Raw genomic sequence first — 17,250 nt, 5'->3', positions numbered from 1 at the left:
TGAGAGGACAACCAATTCCATCATTAACAATGCAGGCACAGGAGGCAGAGGCCCCAACCTTGTGTGTAGAACTTTTCTGGTCATGTTTATTTAATGGCAAAGGTACAGAGCTAAGCAAGAAGGAAGGAAGACCTAAAGGGCCACTTATAAACAGTGTAAGGGTGCCCTTGATATTATCGTGGTCTCAGGATCTTTTATAGTGGCAGATGGTCAACTGAGAGATTTCTCTAGCATGCTGGCCCATGCCATTGATTGGAGAAAAGGGTGCTCACCAAGGACCTACAATATGCTAGATTCATGAAAGACAGCAGTGAGCCAGACAAGCTGTCTATTGTGATGGAACTGAATTCTGCTGGGGCAGGCAGACAAGTAGTGAGTGAAGAAAAAATAGTTCACCTAGTGGCAAGTACTTCAGAACAAAAGGAAATCTATTCGTGTGGTTGCTCAGGTTCAGGAGGCTGGTGAAGGCAATCTCTAATAGGATGGTTTCTTCTGGAATGCTTTTAAAAATAGATCAGGTTCAAGCTGACACTTGTAAAAGAGCCATATCATCCATGGGAAGATCTAGAACATTCTGAGTAGAGAACAGAGCATAGGCAGATGTCCTGAGATTCTGAGCAGAAGCTTGGCATGTAGAAGAAGGAGGAGGAGGAGGAGGAGGAGGAGGAGGAGGAGGAGGAGGAGGAGGAGGAGGAGGAGAAGAAGAAGAAGAAGAAGAAGAAGAAGAAGAAGAAGAAGAAGAAGAAGAAGAAGAAGAAGAAGAAGAAGAAGAAGAAAAAGAAGAAGAAGAAGAAAGGCCAGAGCATGGTGAATGAATGAGATGGAGAGTGGTTGAGGTCATGGTTGATGATGATGGGGTTAGGAGCTGGGAAGCAGCACAGGAGGCTTGAACTTGAACATTTATTCAAACTTCTGTGATAGCCCATTTTGCAACGAATGATTGTAGACTTCCACACTAAGGCAATGTGGAAGATGACAGACATGACAGAGGTGACAGAGATGGGACTGCTGAGAGGGAGACTCCCTCTCCTCACACTTCGAGCAGAAGGCATGTGATATCCTTCATGCTCCTCGGTTTAAGACAAGGCCCCATTTTTTGCAAGCTCATCCACACTCTCCAGCTTAAGTGACTCTGGGAATACAGATTTCAGGTAACTGTCCACCCCCATTCCTTTAGAAAATGTTCCTAAAGTTCCTCAGAGTTCCCTGAGCAGTTACAAATTCATTCTGTATGACCCCAGCATGACTTTGTGACCATTCTTTTTTTTTTTTTGTTAGTAGTGTTACAAGAGTGGGTGTCCAGAGTATAGTTATAAAGAGAAGTCTGTCTGCTCAGCCCTGATCATTAAGTATGTGCTCAAGTTTGAGGTAGGTAGCTAGGTAGGTAGGTAAATAGATGGATGGATACACAGACAGACAGAATGACCAGTAAATGATAGAGTAATACACAGATATTTAGACATGGTGGATGGATGGATGGATGGATGGATGGATGGATGGATGGGTGGATGGATGGATGTGTGGGTGGGTGGATTTCTTGGTTGATGATATTTGGGATAGTATATACATGAGATATTGTTTCATGGGACATAGATACTGTAAAATAAATAATTAATAGGTAGTGCATATTGGCAGGAAATGGATGGATGGGTAGAAGTATGGACAGTTGGATGGATGGATGGATGGATGGATGGATGGATGGATGGATGGATGGACAGACAAATAGATGATCCATTACTAGTAGATTTCTTGGACTCGCACAACAAGATATTAACTCTGAGCATCAATTTCATCTGCACACTGAGAATAGTGACAAAGTTCTCCTCTTCACAGATGAGACTATCACATGAGCAGGTACATGCAGATGCTCCACTTCATGCCTGGCCAGTGCGAGCCTTTGGTGTTGACGTGGAACTGTGTGTCCTAGGTGAAGAGTGGACATAGTGATTCCAGGCAAGAACACAGAGAAAGAAGTTCAGTTACTGTTTGCTGTGCATGTACAGCAACTTTTCCAGTGGACTTGTATAGCCACACCTTCACCTCAACCTATACATGTGAACACACACAAACACACACACACACACACACACACACACACACACACACACACACACACACACACACAGAGAGAGAGAGAGAGAGAGAGAGAGAGACAGAGACAGAGACAGAGACAGAGAGAGAGAGAGAGAGAGAGAGAGAGAGAGAGAGAGAGAGAGCACAGCTTTACATTGTGTTCAGTGTCTGCCACCGACATACCTATGTGCACATGTCAGAAACACTAAGTCACTCCTCTTAGGGAGCACCCCCCTTTTTTAGTAAGAAGACCTTCTCATTTAATTTGATCTAAACCATCAACATAGCCAAGGATCTATGTTGCTAATTCACTTTCTTGCCAAGCAATTTGTTTACTTATTGAGCAAGCATTGCTTGAGCACCATAGAAGAGTTGAGATCCACACAGAGCAGGCTGTCTTCTCACAGGCTTACATTACAGCAGAGGGGGGTGATGTGTTAAGGTGTTCGGGGAGTCGTAAGGATACCTCTCAGATAAAGGGCTGGCTATGAAAAGGTGTGAGGAGGTAGGGCATTCCATTCAGAGATGAGGAGGGGTGGCTTGGTAAGTTAAAAGGCCTGGAAGAAGGCACATATGGAGCAGGATAGGTAGATGGTGGTGGAGGGAAGGAACACTTGGGGACCATAGTGAGGGGTTAGTGCAGACCCAGGGACAGTAAGAAGTCCTGAATAGTGAAGCAGCATGTGACAGCTCCCTGATTCCTGAATGCAGAGTAGCTTGAAGGTGACAGAGTAGAAGGAGGAAAGCCCAGAGGCTTGCCATGCAGCCATTCAGGTGGTGCATGGGAAGAGTGAACGTAAGGCATGTCCCGTCTCCCAGGTCCAGAGCAGAATGCTTTGGAGAAGCCAAAGTCGGGCCTCCACCCTTATGCATAAGGACCACACCAAATGCAGGTGTGCCACTTGTGGAAGCAGAGGCCCAAGAGGAGCCCAGTCTCACCAGCTGAGTGGCAGGCTATTACTTGGAATAGCACACCAGACAGTGTTTATTCACACTCGCATCCAGTTCATTGGTTCAACGTTTAGAGTCAAAGTACACAGCATGGTCTTGGCACAGCGGGGTGCTGGTGCCCTGGAGTCCCAACCTGAGCAGAAGTTCCATGAGTCCCAGGTGACTTGGAGCCTCAGTCTCCTCATCAGTGAAATGGGTAAGTGTAACTATGGACCTTCCTGGGACTCAGTGGTTTCAGGATTTGTTTTCCTGTTTCAGGTTGGCACTGATTGGGATGCCAAAGAGAGGCTGTTCCGGAACTTCGGCGGTCTCTTGGGGCCCATGGATGAGCCCGTTGGGATGCAGAAATGGGGAAAGGGGCCCAATGTGACTGTGACTGTTATCTGGGTGGATCCTGTCAATGTCATCGCAGCCACCTATGATATCCTGATCGAATCCACTGCGGAATTCACACACTACAAACCCCCTTTGAATCTGCCTCTGAGGCCTGGGGTCTGGACAGTAAAAATTCTCCATCACTGGGTGCCGGTTGCAGAGACCAAATTCCTTGTCGCACCTCTGACCTTCTCCAACAAGCAGCCCATCAAACCAGGTGAGTACTCTCAGAGTCCTTACAGAGGAGAGCATCCATCCTCATGGACCCCAGGGATCCCATGCCCAACATGGAGCATGGGGCTGCCTTGCAAACAGCAACACTTCCCCATTTGGGATTTTTTTTCTCTACTTGTTTACCCTATAGAACTTGCTCATTCCTTCTCTGTGCACAGAGGCAAAGCCATCTGTGTGAGTATTTATCAGCTGTGGGCCCACTGGACTTCCACAAGGCTTTGCTCATATTTAAGACAAGATGGGGACTAATCCTAGGCACACACTGAGTTTTAGCATGGCTTCTTGGTGGTTTAGAAAATAATAATTACTGTTGGAATTCTGCTCATAGAAAATGTGATACCCTAAGTAAAAAGGAGAAGCCACACACTGGTGGAAAATATTTGCTCCCCAAAATACACTAAAAAATCTCATAAACAAGAGTTTGGCAGACTATGAGCCCCAGTCAAATATGGCCACTTTTGGTCTTTGTAGACATCTCACAAGAACCGGTCATGAGCACTTGTGGACATCATGCCTATGTCTGCTTTGGGGCTTTGGTGGCCAACACCAACAGCTGGGACAGAGACCATGAGGCTTGAATATCAGTCATTTATCCTCTGAAGACGGTGACTGCCATTGGCAGCTATAGAAGAGAGAGGGAAGGAAAGAGAAAGTATAAATTCCCCTACACGTGTATAACATAAAAAACCTTTCCCTTGTTAATAATGAGAGATAATAATGAAATATAGAAACGAAAAGCAGTTCCAAAGTGGGAAATAAATGTGTGCTTGTGACAGTTGGGCAGTGTCATAGGGCAGGTCAGAGATGCATGGGCATATAGCCAAGGCTCCTGAGAGATGAATATGTAGGATGAGTTTGTGGGATGGGTGAACCCCTTCTCATATTGGATATACACACACCTACCACACAGAAGTCCCACACTTAGGTATAGGCTCAAGCAGAAATAAAGGAAAGAATCATAGCAGAATTGTTCATAGAACACAGGACCACAAACAATCCATAAGTTTCTACACACAAAAGAATAGTATATAGTCTGCTTACACAGTAGAGTCTCATGTAGTGGAGACAGCAGTAAAGGCTAGCTAGCCACATGCAACTGTAAAGCATGATGAATGAGGAAAACCGATCAATAAGCAAGCCATAATTAAGATTACTTCATTTAAGTTTCAAAACTAGGAAAGTCAGCAATGTATTAAGTATTTCAGGATTAATGTCTCAGCAGGAAGCTAAAACAGAAAGGCAGTTGCTAACATATGCCTCTGGCCATTGCTTCACAGTATGCATGGAGGACAGAGAGAGGGGCACTTGACCCCTAATGGCCCACTTGTTTTTATTCCAAGCAAAGGGTTTACGCTTGAATTTCTGTTTTTCCTCCACCTTCTTTTGTCAACAAAATCTTGGGTTTTTTTTGTTTTGTTTGTTTGGCTAAATTCTTACCCTTCAGATGTGACCACTGTGGACAGTTAGAGAACATCTTTCTAACATCTATTTGCAGCCTTTTAAATCATAAACACAAGCATGTGTCTTAAAGCACAGAAACATGGTTAGAATGCCATGGTACATTCTGTACCAAACAGAAATTGTAGCTTTCTCAGTCAGTGTGTGCAAGTTGCCAGCCACAGGGATTCCACAGTCAAAGAGCTCTAGGCTGTTCCTTACTGGACATGGTACCTTATGTTGTCTGATGATGACATTGTTACAGAAAGTGCTACAAGGAAGATTCTGGAACATGAAATTACATGTGCCCAGGCTCACGAGACAGTCTCATAGAAACAGGATTTCTGAGACTCCCAGTACAAACACCCCTCAGTGTCTATATAGAATTGGTTCCAGATTCTTCCTTGATTATTAAAAACTGCAAGTTTATCAGTCCCTTCTAGAAGAGGGCACAGTTTTTGCACATAACCTATGCACATTCTCCCGTTTACAGTAGATCATCTCTAGATGTCTCTTAATGCCTAATACAATACGGATGTATACACACAGCTGTGGCATGTTGCTTAAGGAATGATGACAGGAAGAGCAATGTGGGCGTGGTCAACACACACACACACACACACACACACACACACACACACACACACACACACACAATTTTCCCCAGGAACTTCCCTGAGAAACCGAGAGGGATCGGTATCTGAACTGTCCATCTGCGTGTTACACAACACACGCCCGGGATCTAGATACACATGACAGTCCTGCTAAGTGGGAAGCATTCTTGGCAGGCACCAAGTGCTATACTGATAATGAGGGCCAGGAAGGCATAGATGTGGGATAGGTGCCTGCAATCCTGAAAATAGGGGCTTGGCGTGAATTCTGATAGCTCTTGCTAAGTCTTTGTGCTGAAGAAGCCAATATCTAGATACCTGGTATTTTCCTGAGATTGAAGCCTGGGCCTTCGTTCCAGAATCAGCCAAGGCAGAGCCTATCTACTTAATGTCTTCAAGTGTTCCTTCATGGGGCACCCATTGCATCCCTGAAGATCTAAAAGCCAAGTGTGAATAAGGGAGATGGGAATCACACATCCTCCCTGCCTCAAGTACTGTGTAGGACAGTGCAAAAGATGCTCTCAATCCACGCATCCCAAGAGAGAAGCCCTGGACCCTGCTAATGGTCCTAGTCTCTCCATTTTTCCTTCTGTGATTTCCAGGGAGTCAGGACCTGTTCCCACCATTCCCAGAAAGACCTTGGGGTCAGTTATACCCCGGAGGAAACAGTTCTCCTATTGGCAGTAATTGTATTTGTTAATGAGACGAGGAACACTGAGGTGGGAGTAATGCAATTTGAGAAATGATTCATCTTGAGTAATTTGCTATTGTTGCATCCCCAGTAATCTCAAGAAATCTGATGAGGTGGAATTGAGGAAAATTTAATTATGGAGGCAAACCTCCGAGCTGATGCCGTAATGCCATTTCCCACATTAACCTCATTTCTCATAAAGTGTTTTTTTCTTCATGCATCAAACACAGTATTTTGCTCCCAATATTCAATGTCTATTAGCTGTTCCTTTTGCTTTGGATTATCCTGCCTTTTTTCAGCCTTGATTACCTGCTCCTACCTCTGCAGGGTAGAAGCACAAAGAGACTCTCATAGAGAAGTTAGGACATGTACCAAAGACAGAAGGCCCTGTTCTCCTGGCACATCCTGCTGGTGCTACCAACCCTGTGTTCCAGTATCCTGGCTATGGCCAAAACCTAATTTATTGAAGTTTAATTTGACTAAGAATAAGAACCTCTTCAAATAGGACACACCTTGTTTGTCTCCTTCACCCCCAAACTCTTATGATTTCTTTGTCCTCCCTTTAACCTGAAGAAGACTCAACAGTCCTCTTGTATGTCCCTGGCTTTGATTACAAACTCTGAATTTGTAACCAAGCCTCCTATGGTTCTAACTAACTGGTGCCAGGTTGAGTGGCCATATTTGTCATATATAGGGACAACAAGCCTTCATAAAGCTGGTGCCAAAATAAAAAGATAACAACCCTGCCTTAGTGGTGAGCTCGTGGTTGAACCCGCATAGAGCATCGTGGTGGACAGCACACCTTTGGAGTCAGACCACTCTGGATTGAAATGACTATGCCATCTGTTTCCTCATCTATAAAATGAATGAGATAAAACCAGCCCTATCGTTTTCTGAGTGATGGGATCATGAACTAATAACAGTCAATGCATTACCCTCAGAGTCCACAGGAGGCATCCCCCCACAATCTTATCAATGAGGAAACTAGGACACAAGTCAGAAGTCACACACCTTGTATGTGGGATTTGGGTCTTGAGGCCATTCAGCCCAGCTAGATCCCACAGGCAGAAAGGCTGACATCCAGGAGGTGATCAACAAGTCAGAGCTGTTAAAAGGGCACCCTACCCCACTCTGGCCCACACTGCATGCTTCCAAGGACCACTTTGCAGTACTGAGTTCACATGCCCATCCTTTGGACCAGGCTGCCAGGGAAGCAAGAATCTGCAGCTTCTCCAGAGTTCATGGCAGTCACTTGGCAACCATGCCTTGGCTTTGAGGCCAACAGACTTGGGTTCATGTTCTAGCTCCAACAACCATTACTTGTGTGATTTGGTAATGAGGCTTCACCTTTGCTGTTCCCTCTACCTGGAATTCTCCTCTCTGGCCTTACACATATCAATCAATACTTCATTCCAATGTCATCTCCTCAGGAAAGTCTTCCCTGCCTATCCCAGACTATTCTCTAAGCCAGAGCATAGTAAACATTTCCCATAAATGATACATAGTGAGTATTTTCAGCTTTTTAGAAAATATACTGCCTCTGTCTCAACTACACACATTCGCTAGCATTCCAGAGCAGTAGTGGAGAATGCATCAGCAAGCAGGCAGAGCAGTGTTCCTATGAAACTTTACAAAAACAGAAGGTGGGCTGGATTTGGCTGAAGGCCCATACTATGCTGGACTCAGTTTCCTGCTTATCACCTTTGTGACGTTCATCACTACTTGAAATGACCTTCATTACCGGCTCGTGTATTTCCTTGTCATTGACAGTCTTTCTCCACTCTGAACCTGGTGTATTTGGGTGTCACTGTAGCCCCACCTCTCTGGCTATCTGGTTCATCCCACCATCTAGCACAGAAGCTAGTCACTACATTTAGCACATCTGTGCCTAAGAAATAAATCATCCATCACTTTTCATATCAGAGAGGTTTAGTACAAAGCAGATGCTGAAAATTAAGTGTTGTGGGATCGGGAAGGTAGCTGAGTCTGTGACATGTTTGTCATCAAGCAAGGGGGGGCCTGAGTTTGCATCCTCAGCAGCCACATAAAAAGCCAGGTGTAGAGACATGCACCTGAGACCTCAGTGCTGGGTGCCGAGCAGGTTGATCCCTGGAGCTCAGCACCAAACCACATAACTGGACAGATGAGCTGCAGATTGAGTAAGAGACCTGTCTCAAAAATAATAAGGTATTGAGATGGCTCAGTGGGTAAAGGCACTTGCCCTGGGAGAAGCAGACCTCCATACACATGCACACGTGCGCGCGCACACACACACACACACACACACACACACACACGCATGCACGCACATACACACACACTGCACGTAAATAAAAGTAACAAATAAATCTTGAAAGAATATATTGTTTAATCAATAAATGTCTGGACAACTGAAGATAACCAATAAGTTGTGTGTTAGTAAGTAAAGGTGCCATGCCCTGCATACATGAGATTGTCCAGTGAGTTCAGGGAGCTGATGCCCGGTGTACCTTGTTGCACTGGTTCACAGTAAGTAGATACCTGGTTGATAACTCTTTTAAACACCTCGTTGTTTCCTTTGGCTTTCAGAGGAGGCATTGAAGCTGCACAATGGGCCACCTCACAGTGCCTACATGGAGCAGAGTTTCCAGAGTCTGAACCCGGTCCTCAGCCTGCCCATCAATCCTGCCCAAGTGGAGCAGGCCCGGAAGAATGCAGCCTCCACTGCGACAGCACTAGAAGCCTGGCTGGACTCGCTGGTGGGCGGGACTTGGACTGCCATGGACATCTGTGCCACAGGCCCCACCGCCTGCCCAGTCATGCAGACCTGTAGCCAGACAGCCTGGAGCTCCTTCAGCCCTGACCCCAAATCAGAGCTGGGTGCAGTCAAGCCCGATGGCCGGCTCAGGTAGCAGTGGCCACACGTGACCAATGGAGCCTCAATCCCGGCCTCCTCCCTTGTATGGGGGTTGCCTTTTGTACAAGGATCTCTGCTGACTGTAGAATGATGAAGAGAGGGTTTGGAGGCCAGAGAAGGGTCAGCCTGTATTTGTCAAGCTGGCCTCTGGAGTAGGTGACTCAGCCCCAGGGCCACAGTGGTCTCCCCTCTTCCGGTTGCTTCTCAGTCCTGCAGGCTCCTGTTCTCTCCCTCCGATGGCCTGCACTTGTCCCCTTACAAGTGAGTTTTCAGCTTTTATTTTGAGCAGCAGAACTTTGTTTACTCAGCACAGTCAGAGGTGGAAGTGCAAGATCAGGATGAAATCTAGGCTGCTCTGGTTGAAGCTGAGTTGTGTGAGGTTCCTTCCCGCAGCTCAGCCCACCAGGTGATGCTTTCTCCAAGGGCATCTCCAAGGTACCTCTTCTGAACCCAAGGGCTCTGTTTAAGCCAGTTAGACAAGCACTGCCCTGACCAAGGGTGGGATCTACATCCTGGCCCTTCCATTTATCTCTTGATTTCTATGGCTGGGAAACCCTGTGCCCATGCTAAAAGTAGCAAGCTGCTGGTGGCCACGCTCCTGGCCTTCCCCGGGAGGCGGAGATGTGGGAGAATTCCAAGGTTCCTGTTGCCGCTCAGTGAGCTATTTTCCCTGCAAACCAGAGAGGTTCAGGAAAGCCTTTTGATGTGACGTGGCCAAGGTTCCCCAGACATGTGACTGCCAACTTGCCATCTGTCCAGGTCAGCCTCTTCCAAGGCTGTCACAACTGGTAGCAGGAACAGGGTAAAACATAGAGAGCTGGAGTTTCAATTCTCCTACCTGCTCCTGGGCTGGGAGACAGCTACTGTGGTCTCTTTGGTACTGAAAGGGGAGCAGCAGAGAACCAAGGCTCTGAATCTCCAAGGGGGGTTCCTTGGACCCAAGCTTCTAAGCTAGATGGCAACACAGAGGCACTCCTTCTGTTCTGAGGTCAGGTACCCCAAACCTTTGTGAACTGTGCACTTGGTGCTGTTGACTGTGACCAAACTGCATGGATCAGACTTATTTCACCCAGGAACAAACATTTCAGATCGGGTCCTTCATTTCATACCCTTCCTCGCCTAGGGTGCCAACAGGCTCGGTCTGGCTAAACCACATAGAAGGAAGATTGAGTTTCAAAATAGGGAAGGTGGTTCAAAAATTAGTGTTATTCATATTGCTTGAGTACCAGAAACCCAAGGGTTTTCATGCCATGTGTATTCTGGGGAGGGCATTGAGGAAGAGCATCTGCTTCCTCATTGAGTACCCCAAAAGACAAAGTTCTCTGGGGAAAGTTGTGTCCATCCTTATATCTCTCCCAGCATGGATAAGAAGGTACTGAAGTCCACCTTGACGGTGCATCCAGTGCACAGCCCCTTCCCCATCTAACATGGCAGGCACAGAGAAGAGACCCTTGGTATTTATTATTTATATGTTTTAGTCAATGACTAATTAGTAGGTGCTGTTTTTTGCAGCTTGTCAATTATGTTATCTTACTAACTAAAATTGCCTTTATTCACAAAAGGCTCCCCCTTCCCTATCTTCCCTGGTCTGCCTGCCTTTCTCTCTCATTTTCACTGTTTCTATCTCTCAGTGTCCACCCTACACCCTTCTGGTTCTTAGAACAAAGCTGGGGTGTCAGATACCATGGCAGAGTTTCAACCAGTGCCATAACTGTCAGGAAGTTGACCCATGTGGATGGCTGGAACCTCCCTTTTGCACAGGATGTTGGTCTCATCTGTCCCTCTAAATTCAAAAAAATGTTGGAATGCCTGAGTACCAACCCTTACTCTGACCCCTGCCCCATAGACAAGGATGTGGTGGGCTTATGGCTTGGGTTGGGGGAGAAGTGTGCTGAGTGTAAAACTCTAGGTCCACCCAGTTGCTCTACACATCGGGCTTCTCATGACCAGTTTAACCATGAGCACAAGCTTCCCTAGCAGAGGAAGACAGAATCCTTCTAAGAGTGATTGCTCTTAGGAGGAGGGCTGGGGACCCAGCCAGGAGAGCTCAGGAGGTAGCTACTGTCTGCTGGTCGTGGAACCATCAGGTAGCTTTCTCAAAAAACCCATAGAATTTACACTGGTTTTACAAACACATGGGAACATTGAGCCTGGAATCCCATTCTCTCAATGCCTCCAGTCTTTGCCTTGGTCAAAGCTTCCCTGGGACTGTGAAACCTCTGGGAGTCCCCCTCTTACCCATCTTCTGCTAGAGATTTGTGTATTCTGTCCTGGAAGGTCCCTGGGAGTCACAGACTATGAGACCCAGTGACACTCAATGACATTTTCCATACTGGAACTAGTTGGGAAGGGCAAAGCTGACTTTGTATCCCCAGCTTCTTCCTCACTCACCACAACTAATTTGGGGTATTTGTTTCCTCTGTTTTGGACCCATAAAATTATTTTCACAGATAGTGCTTTTAGTTTTTTAAAAATGGAGAATTTAAAACAAGTTCATCATAATTTAAGAAAAGATGTTTTCCCATGGAAAGTGGCTTAAATCCTTATTTGTTGATGTCTTCCTGCTGAAAACAATGTGCTTGTTGGAGGCCATGGGTGAAACAACAGCCTTGGGAGGTGGCTGCCTAAGGGTTTTGGAAGCACACAGCCATCAGCTATAGGAACCTTTAAGTCTGCAGTCTGCAGAAGCAAGAAGCCATGGGTTTGACTGCTGACCAGGGTCCTAGATAGTTTGGAAGGCTGAGAGGAAAGTTGGGCATCCCTTATGGGGAGAAGGGTTTTAGATAGCACCTCTCTATGCCATTTGCTAGCTACCCATCCCAAAGCTTACTTCCTGGGCTCTGCAGAAAGCAGTCATCTCTGAGAAGGAATGGGACAATTCCCAATGAATGCCCCCTTGCTCTAGTGATGCAGCCCTTTCCTTCCTAAAGGTCCTTTCTGATGGAGATCAGAGGCCTCCTGGTTTCATTTCTCAATGTTGGTTTAACGTTTTTAATTGAAATTGAGTTTAGAAGGTATAAACCCAGCCCCGCACACACACACACACACACACACACACACACGGGCATGCACGCTCACATGCAGGCATGCACATGCCCACACACTCCAAAGGAGTTTGTTGCTATTTTGGATGTATTGAGGAGCATGCCTCCTTCTGGCTACTTGGTTTATAGATAGAGAAGAGGATGTTGACTGAAACTGTGACCTCTCTGCCAAGACATTCCTTAACAGAGAAGAGCAATCAAGGACCACAAAGTGTGGAACATGAAGAAGACACCATGTACAGCCAAGTTCATAAGGGGTCAGATCAGCAGTTGCTGACAGCATTGAGGATAGACTGGAAACTAGCATCAACCCAGTCAGCGTGAGCACGCCGAGAAGGCCTGGCAGGCCAGAGGAACTCTTTTGTAGGGGTCATAAAAGCAAAATGCGGTCCAGAACACAAGCAGAGATGAGTAAAATCATGGGTGGAAGACAAAAGGGAGTAGTGGGGAGCGTGGTCTTACTAGCATGCACATGACCCCTCCAGTAAGAAGGGCAGCTGTGGGCTCCCAGCCTGTGAAAGTGAGAGAGAAGGTACAACTCAACAGTGGAGTCTTCCCGCTGGTAAGGGAAGCCAGAGAGCCAGCTTCTGTTTGTTCACTTCTGCTTTGTTTAATAAGGAATCTAGTTTTTCATTGTTGCCTACTTTTTCTTTCATTTTCCTTTTGATTTTTGTTTTTTGAGACAGGGTTTCTCTGTGTAGCCCTGGCTGTCCTGGAATGCACTCTGTAGACCAGGATGGCTTCAACCTCATAGGGATCCACCTGCTTCTGCCTCCTGAGAGCTGGGATCAAAGGTGTGTGTCATCACCGCCCAAATTATTGTGTTTTGTTTTGTTTTGTTTTGTTTTGTTTTGTTTTGTTTTTCAAGGATGTGGGCAGAAAAGTAAACTTCCATAATTGTGCTCAGGCCAAGTCCTGTCTCTGGAAAAGTGGTTTGAAATGAGGGAGAGTTCAGACAGTAGGGGAGGAAAGAGTCATGGTTAAAAGTGCAAAGAGGGGAGCTCACCCTGGACTGTGGGAGAATGGAGGTTTCTGCTTAGTCAGCCCCTTCTCAGAAAACTTGTCATCTGTGGGAGGGCTGGCTCATGGGGCTCCTCTGATCTGTGCTGAAGAGGAGAGAATGCAATCTGGAGTCTGGGGTGCTGCCTCAGACACAGAGAGACCCTAGTGTGCCCAGGTCCCCACCTCCTGGCATTCCATCAAACCAAGTGGAGATGGCCACAGTGCCATCCATGAGAAGAGACTGGAGAGCACTCAGACCAGCTCCAAAGTCCACATCAATGAGGTGAGGCTGGGGAGTACTCAGACCAGCTCCAAAGTCCACATCCATGAGATGAGGCTGGGGAGCACTCAGACCAGCTCCAAAGTCCACATCTGAGTTGCCATGCTGCCACTGTGCTGGAAGGTTCTTCAGAAACCATGTGGGGCTGTGCTGGCTCACAAGTAGTCTTCTTTGCTTCTGCCTCAGTTACCTTATGTTGCCCGAGGGTCAACCCCAGGCACTACCTCAATGTCTGCTGAGAAGTTTACCTGGGGGTAGGGTGGAACGAAGGTGGCTAGTGTGCTGGAGCTGAATGTAAAATCTATGCAAATTCTCTCTCTCTCTCTCTCTCTCTCTCTCTCTCTCTCTCTCTCTCTCTCTCTCTCTCTCTCTCTCTCTCTCCCCCCCTCCCTCCCTCCCTCCCTCCGTCCCTCCCTCTCTCTCTCTTCCTCCCTTCCCTTTCCTCCCTCTCCCTGTCTGTCTCCTTCTCCTTCTCGCCCTTTCTTGTATAAGTTTTAGTTGGGCTTGTTTGTTTGTTTGTCTGTGTTTGTTTGTTTTACCTTATGAGCAAGATGTTCTATAGGACCCTCTTAAGACTGAAGAGGGCTTTACCCACCACCTGTGTCTACCCCTCCTGTTGTCTTTGGTTCTGTTCTTGCCAAGCCCCACACAGGGAGAAAGTGGCCTCTCTTCTCCCCTCACGTGGCTGGGAATATTCTCACAGCCCAGGCCTATGGACATCACTAGGAAGCAGGCACTGCCTCTTCCCTCCCCGGCTCCCAGTGCCATCTTCTCCTTTCTGCATTTTTCTCCTACCTCCCACCTTCATCCCCACTCCTCCAAAAAGCCTTAGGTTTCTCCTTTTTGAAATGTGGCCTTAAAATTATTTTTGGAAAGCTGACATCCTCCCCCTCTAATTTCCCCCACCATCACAGAAGAGAGAGCATCTTGAAGCCTGCGTGTGTGGCGGCCTCCTGAGCAAAGGGACTGCCAATCTGTAGTCTGCAGATGCACTAGGAATAGCTTAAATGTCGTCTTTAAGAAAAATGTTCTCATATTTTTCCTATGGGCAAAATGAAGTCTTGGGGGCTCTTGCAGCTCCGAAGCACCTCTAAACATGTTGCTGTGGCAGTGGGCTGGCATCACCAGCAGGATGCTCACTCCAGTCTCCCCTTCCTCCAAGACCCAGTGACTTTAGGTACTTCATTCAAGGGTAAATCAGGAGCATTTCTCAGTTTATCTCTTCATCCTTCTTGCCTGGAAAGTGACAGCATTAAATATTCCCAGTGGATGGGTCATGTTCTTGAAGGGATGGTCCACCCACTCCTTTGGACTCCACCCTGAACCCTTCCATCACTCCAGTGCTGATGGAGGCCAAAGACAACCCCAGGGTTTTCATAGGAAATTCACTGGTATTGAGCGCAATTGTCTTTATCCATTTATCTTTTCTTTTAAAGGAAAAGAAAAGACTCTTACTTTGTCAGTAGCATTTGTCCAGATGTTTGTTTTAGAGGCCTCAAGATACGTTATTACTGCCTCCTTCTTTGTTTTCAAAGACATGTGGTGATATAGTTTTTAAAAATAACTATTTTGTTATAGATCATAATATGCATAAAACTGTACAGAAATATTTTGTAATGTATTGATTTTAAAAAAAAGAGAGAATCTGTAAATAAAAGTTTAAAAAAATAAGAGTGAGTTCACATGGCACACGCTGAAAGATGTCGATATTTTGCTATTTATTTAAAGGAGTATTTTAAGAAATATTAAACTATCTGAAGTTGACCAATAATCAAAGTTCTACTCATCCAAATACTTCTCATCAAGGTAGAGTCCAAGTCTCACAAACAACTGTGTTACCCGCCCACATCTGCCTCTTTCCTTTGTTTTCACATGGTAGAAAACAACAACAAAATTGTGCCTTAGCTGTATTTCTGTCTAGGGGAATTTGTTTCTGTCCAACAAAGCAACATTTTTTTTGCAGAAAACAGTGGATTATTAAATACTGTATTATACCAAAAACACCACAGGTGTACATAGACGCTTTCTGCTATACTGTGTTTTCAGATGCAGAATTTTAAAATAAAAAAAAAAGTGTCTACGGAATCTCATTTTATGGTTACTTTTCAGCAATTTCGGCACCCTCACACAACCTTGCATTCTCTCCCGTGCCCTATGCCATCATCTGGTACTATATTAATTGGCTGTCTCAGCTAGGGTACTCCTGAAAGTTGACACCAACTGGAAGGATGCTGAGAACATAGACATGAGCTGGGACATGAGGACACTCCCCTTAAAGGTTGCTGTCAACTCCCCAATGGATAAACAGCACCCTCCTGGAAGTGTTTCCTCTAGCTAGGGCAAAAGAATATCATTTTAAACACTTACTTGCAGAGAACAGGGATAAGAAGCTGTCCTGTGAAACAGTAGTTTTAATATCCACCTAGAAGCTAGGTCCTGGATGGACTCGGAGCAAGACTGATGCCCTCTTCAGCACACAGCCTGTTCCACATCCTCCAGACTGCCTTACCCTTCCCTGTGACCACATGGCCAACTTTCAGTCAACAGGAAGCTGGGGAAATGGGCTTAGGACCGGTCTAGTCCTGTCTTCTCTCTCCATTGTTCCCTACTCAACTCAGATGCTTCCAATTATCTTGATTTGGTGCAGTCACTGGCTTGTCCTATTCTAGTGCCTTCTGGGGAGACATCACAGCAACATCAAGGAGGCAGAGCCCTAACGCAGCAGGAGCCCTGGACCCTGGATAGACATGAAATTTCACCTGACCTTAGTCACCACTTTTGGCAATGACATGAAAAGAAACCCATGGGGCTGGGGGCACAAGGTGTATACACATGTTCATGTGGGTATAAATGCAGGTATGCTAGGCCAGAGATTGACAATGGGTGTCTTGCTCAGTTGCTTTCCACATTTTTTGAGGCAAGATCTCTCATTGAGCCTAGAGTCCATTAATTCAGCTAGGATGGTTGACCAAGGAGTTCCAGGGATCAATCCATCTTGGCTCCCATCTGCCCCAGAAACATTTTAATGTATTTGCTGTGGCAGTTAACTTTACCTCAAATCCACCCAGCACTAGAAATTATGCTGTTCCCTAAGAAAACTGAGTCATAGCTTCTTCAATTCATTCATAGGCAAAGCTGTAGAGAACAAGATGGCTGAAGCCACTCATAATCATGTCCAGAACCAAGAGCAAGCCATGGGGACCAGTCCTTCCATTCTTAGGATGCTCATATGAAGTTTCTGAGAGCCATGGTCAAGGGCTAGGAAGGCCTAGCTGGATGCGCTAGGAGATCCCTCTGACTCAGCTTCATGGTCGTTATAAGCAAAGACAAGTAATGAGATCCAAGCATTAGCAGCAGGAACAAAAGAAGTCAGCAATTTTCTAAGTTAGACGAGCAGAGGGTCAACACAGAGAGCCGCCTGAGCGTCAGTTCCCTGAACTGGACTGGAGAAAGAGGGTGGGCAGCTCCACACTGGGGAAGGTAAATGGACCCAGTATGCATTTGACAAGCAGCTGCCACTTGCTCTTGCTGTCAACATCTCCTTCCTTCATCCAGAGGTATTTCCTCAAAAGTAGGTTTGGTTGCAAAGAAAGAACAAAGTTCCAACATAACAAAGTTCCAACATCTCTGTAAGAGTCAGGGTCACAGGCGCCTCC

The 17,250-nt window shown here is 46.2% G+C and overlaps 1 protein-coding gene across 1 annotated transcript in view; it reads left to right on the top strand.

Moving 5' to 3' along the window:
- Positions 1-15,684, top strand: part of Xylt1 (xylosyltransferase 1) — a 300,160-nt gene extending 284,476 nt beyond the window's left edge. Inside the window, exons 11-12 of the mRNA XM_052714005.1 lie at positions 3,283-3,616; positions 8,941-15,684. Coding sequence (XP_052569965.1) covers positions 3,283-3,616; positions 8,941-9,263 — 657 coding nt within the window. The 3' untranslated portion in view covers positions 9,264-15,684. The remainder of the gene's footprint in view (positions 1-3,282; positions 3,617-8,940) is intronic.
- Positions 15,685-17,250: the final 1,566 nt, after the last annotated feature.

The sequence above is a fragment of the Peromyscus californicus genome, unplaced genomic scaffold (genome assembly GCF_007827085.1).
Source record: "Peromyscus californicus insignis strain IS unplaced genomic scaffold, ASM782708v3 Scaffold_4__1_contigs__length_199733344, whole genome shotgun sequence".
Classification (NCBI taxonomy): domain Eukaryota; kingdom Metazoa; phylum Chordata; class Mammalia; order Rodentia; family Cricetidae; genus Peromyscus; species Peromyscus californicus.
Note: the sequence above shows the minus strand (reverse complement) of the source record. Positions and strands in the feature narration are given on the sequence as shown.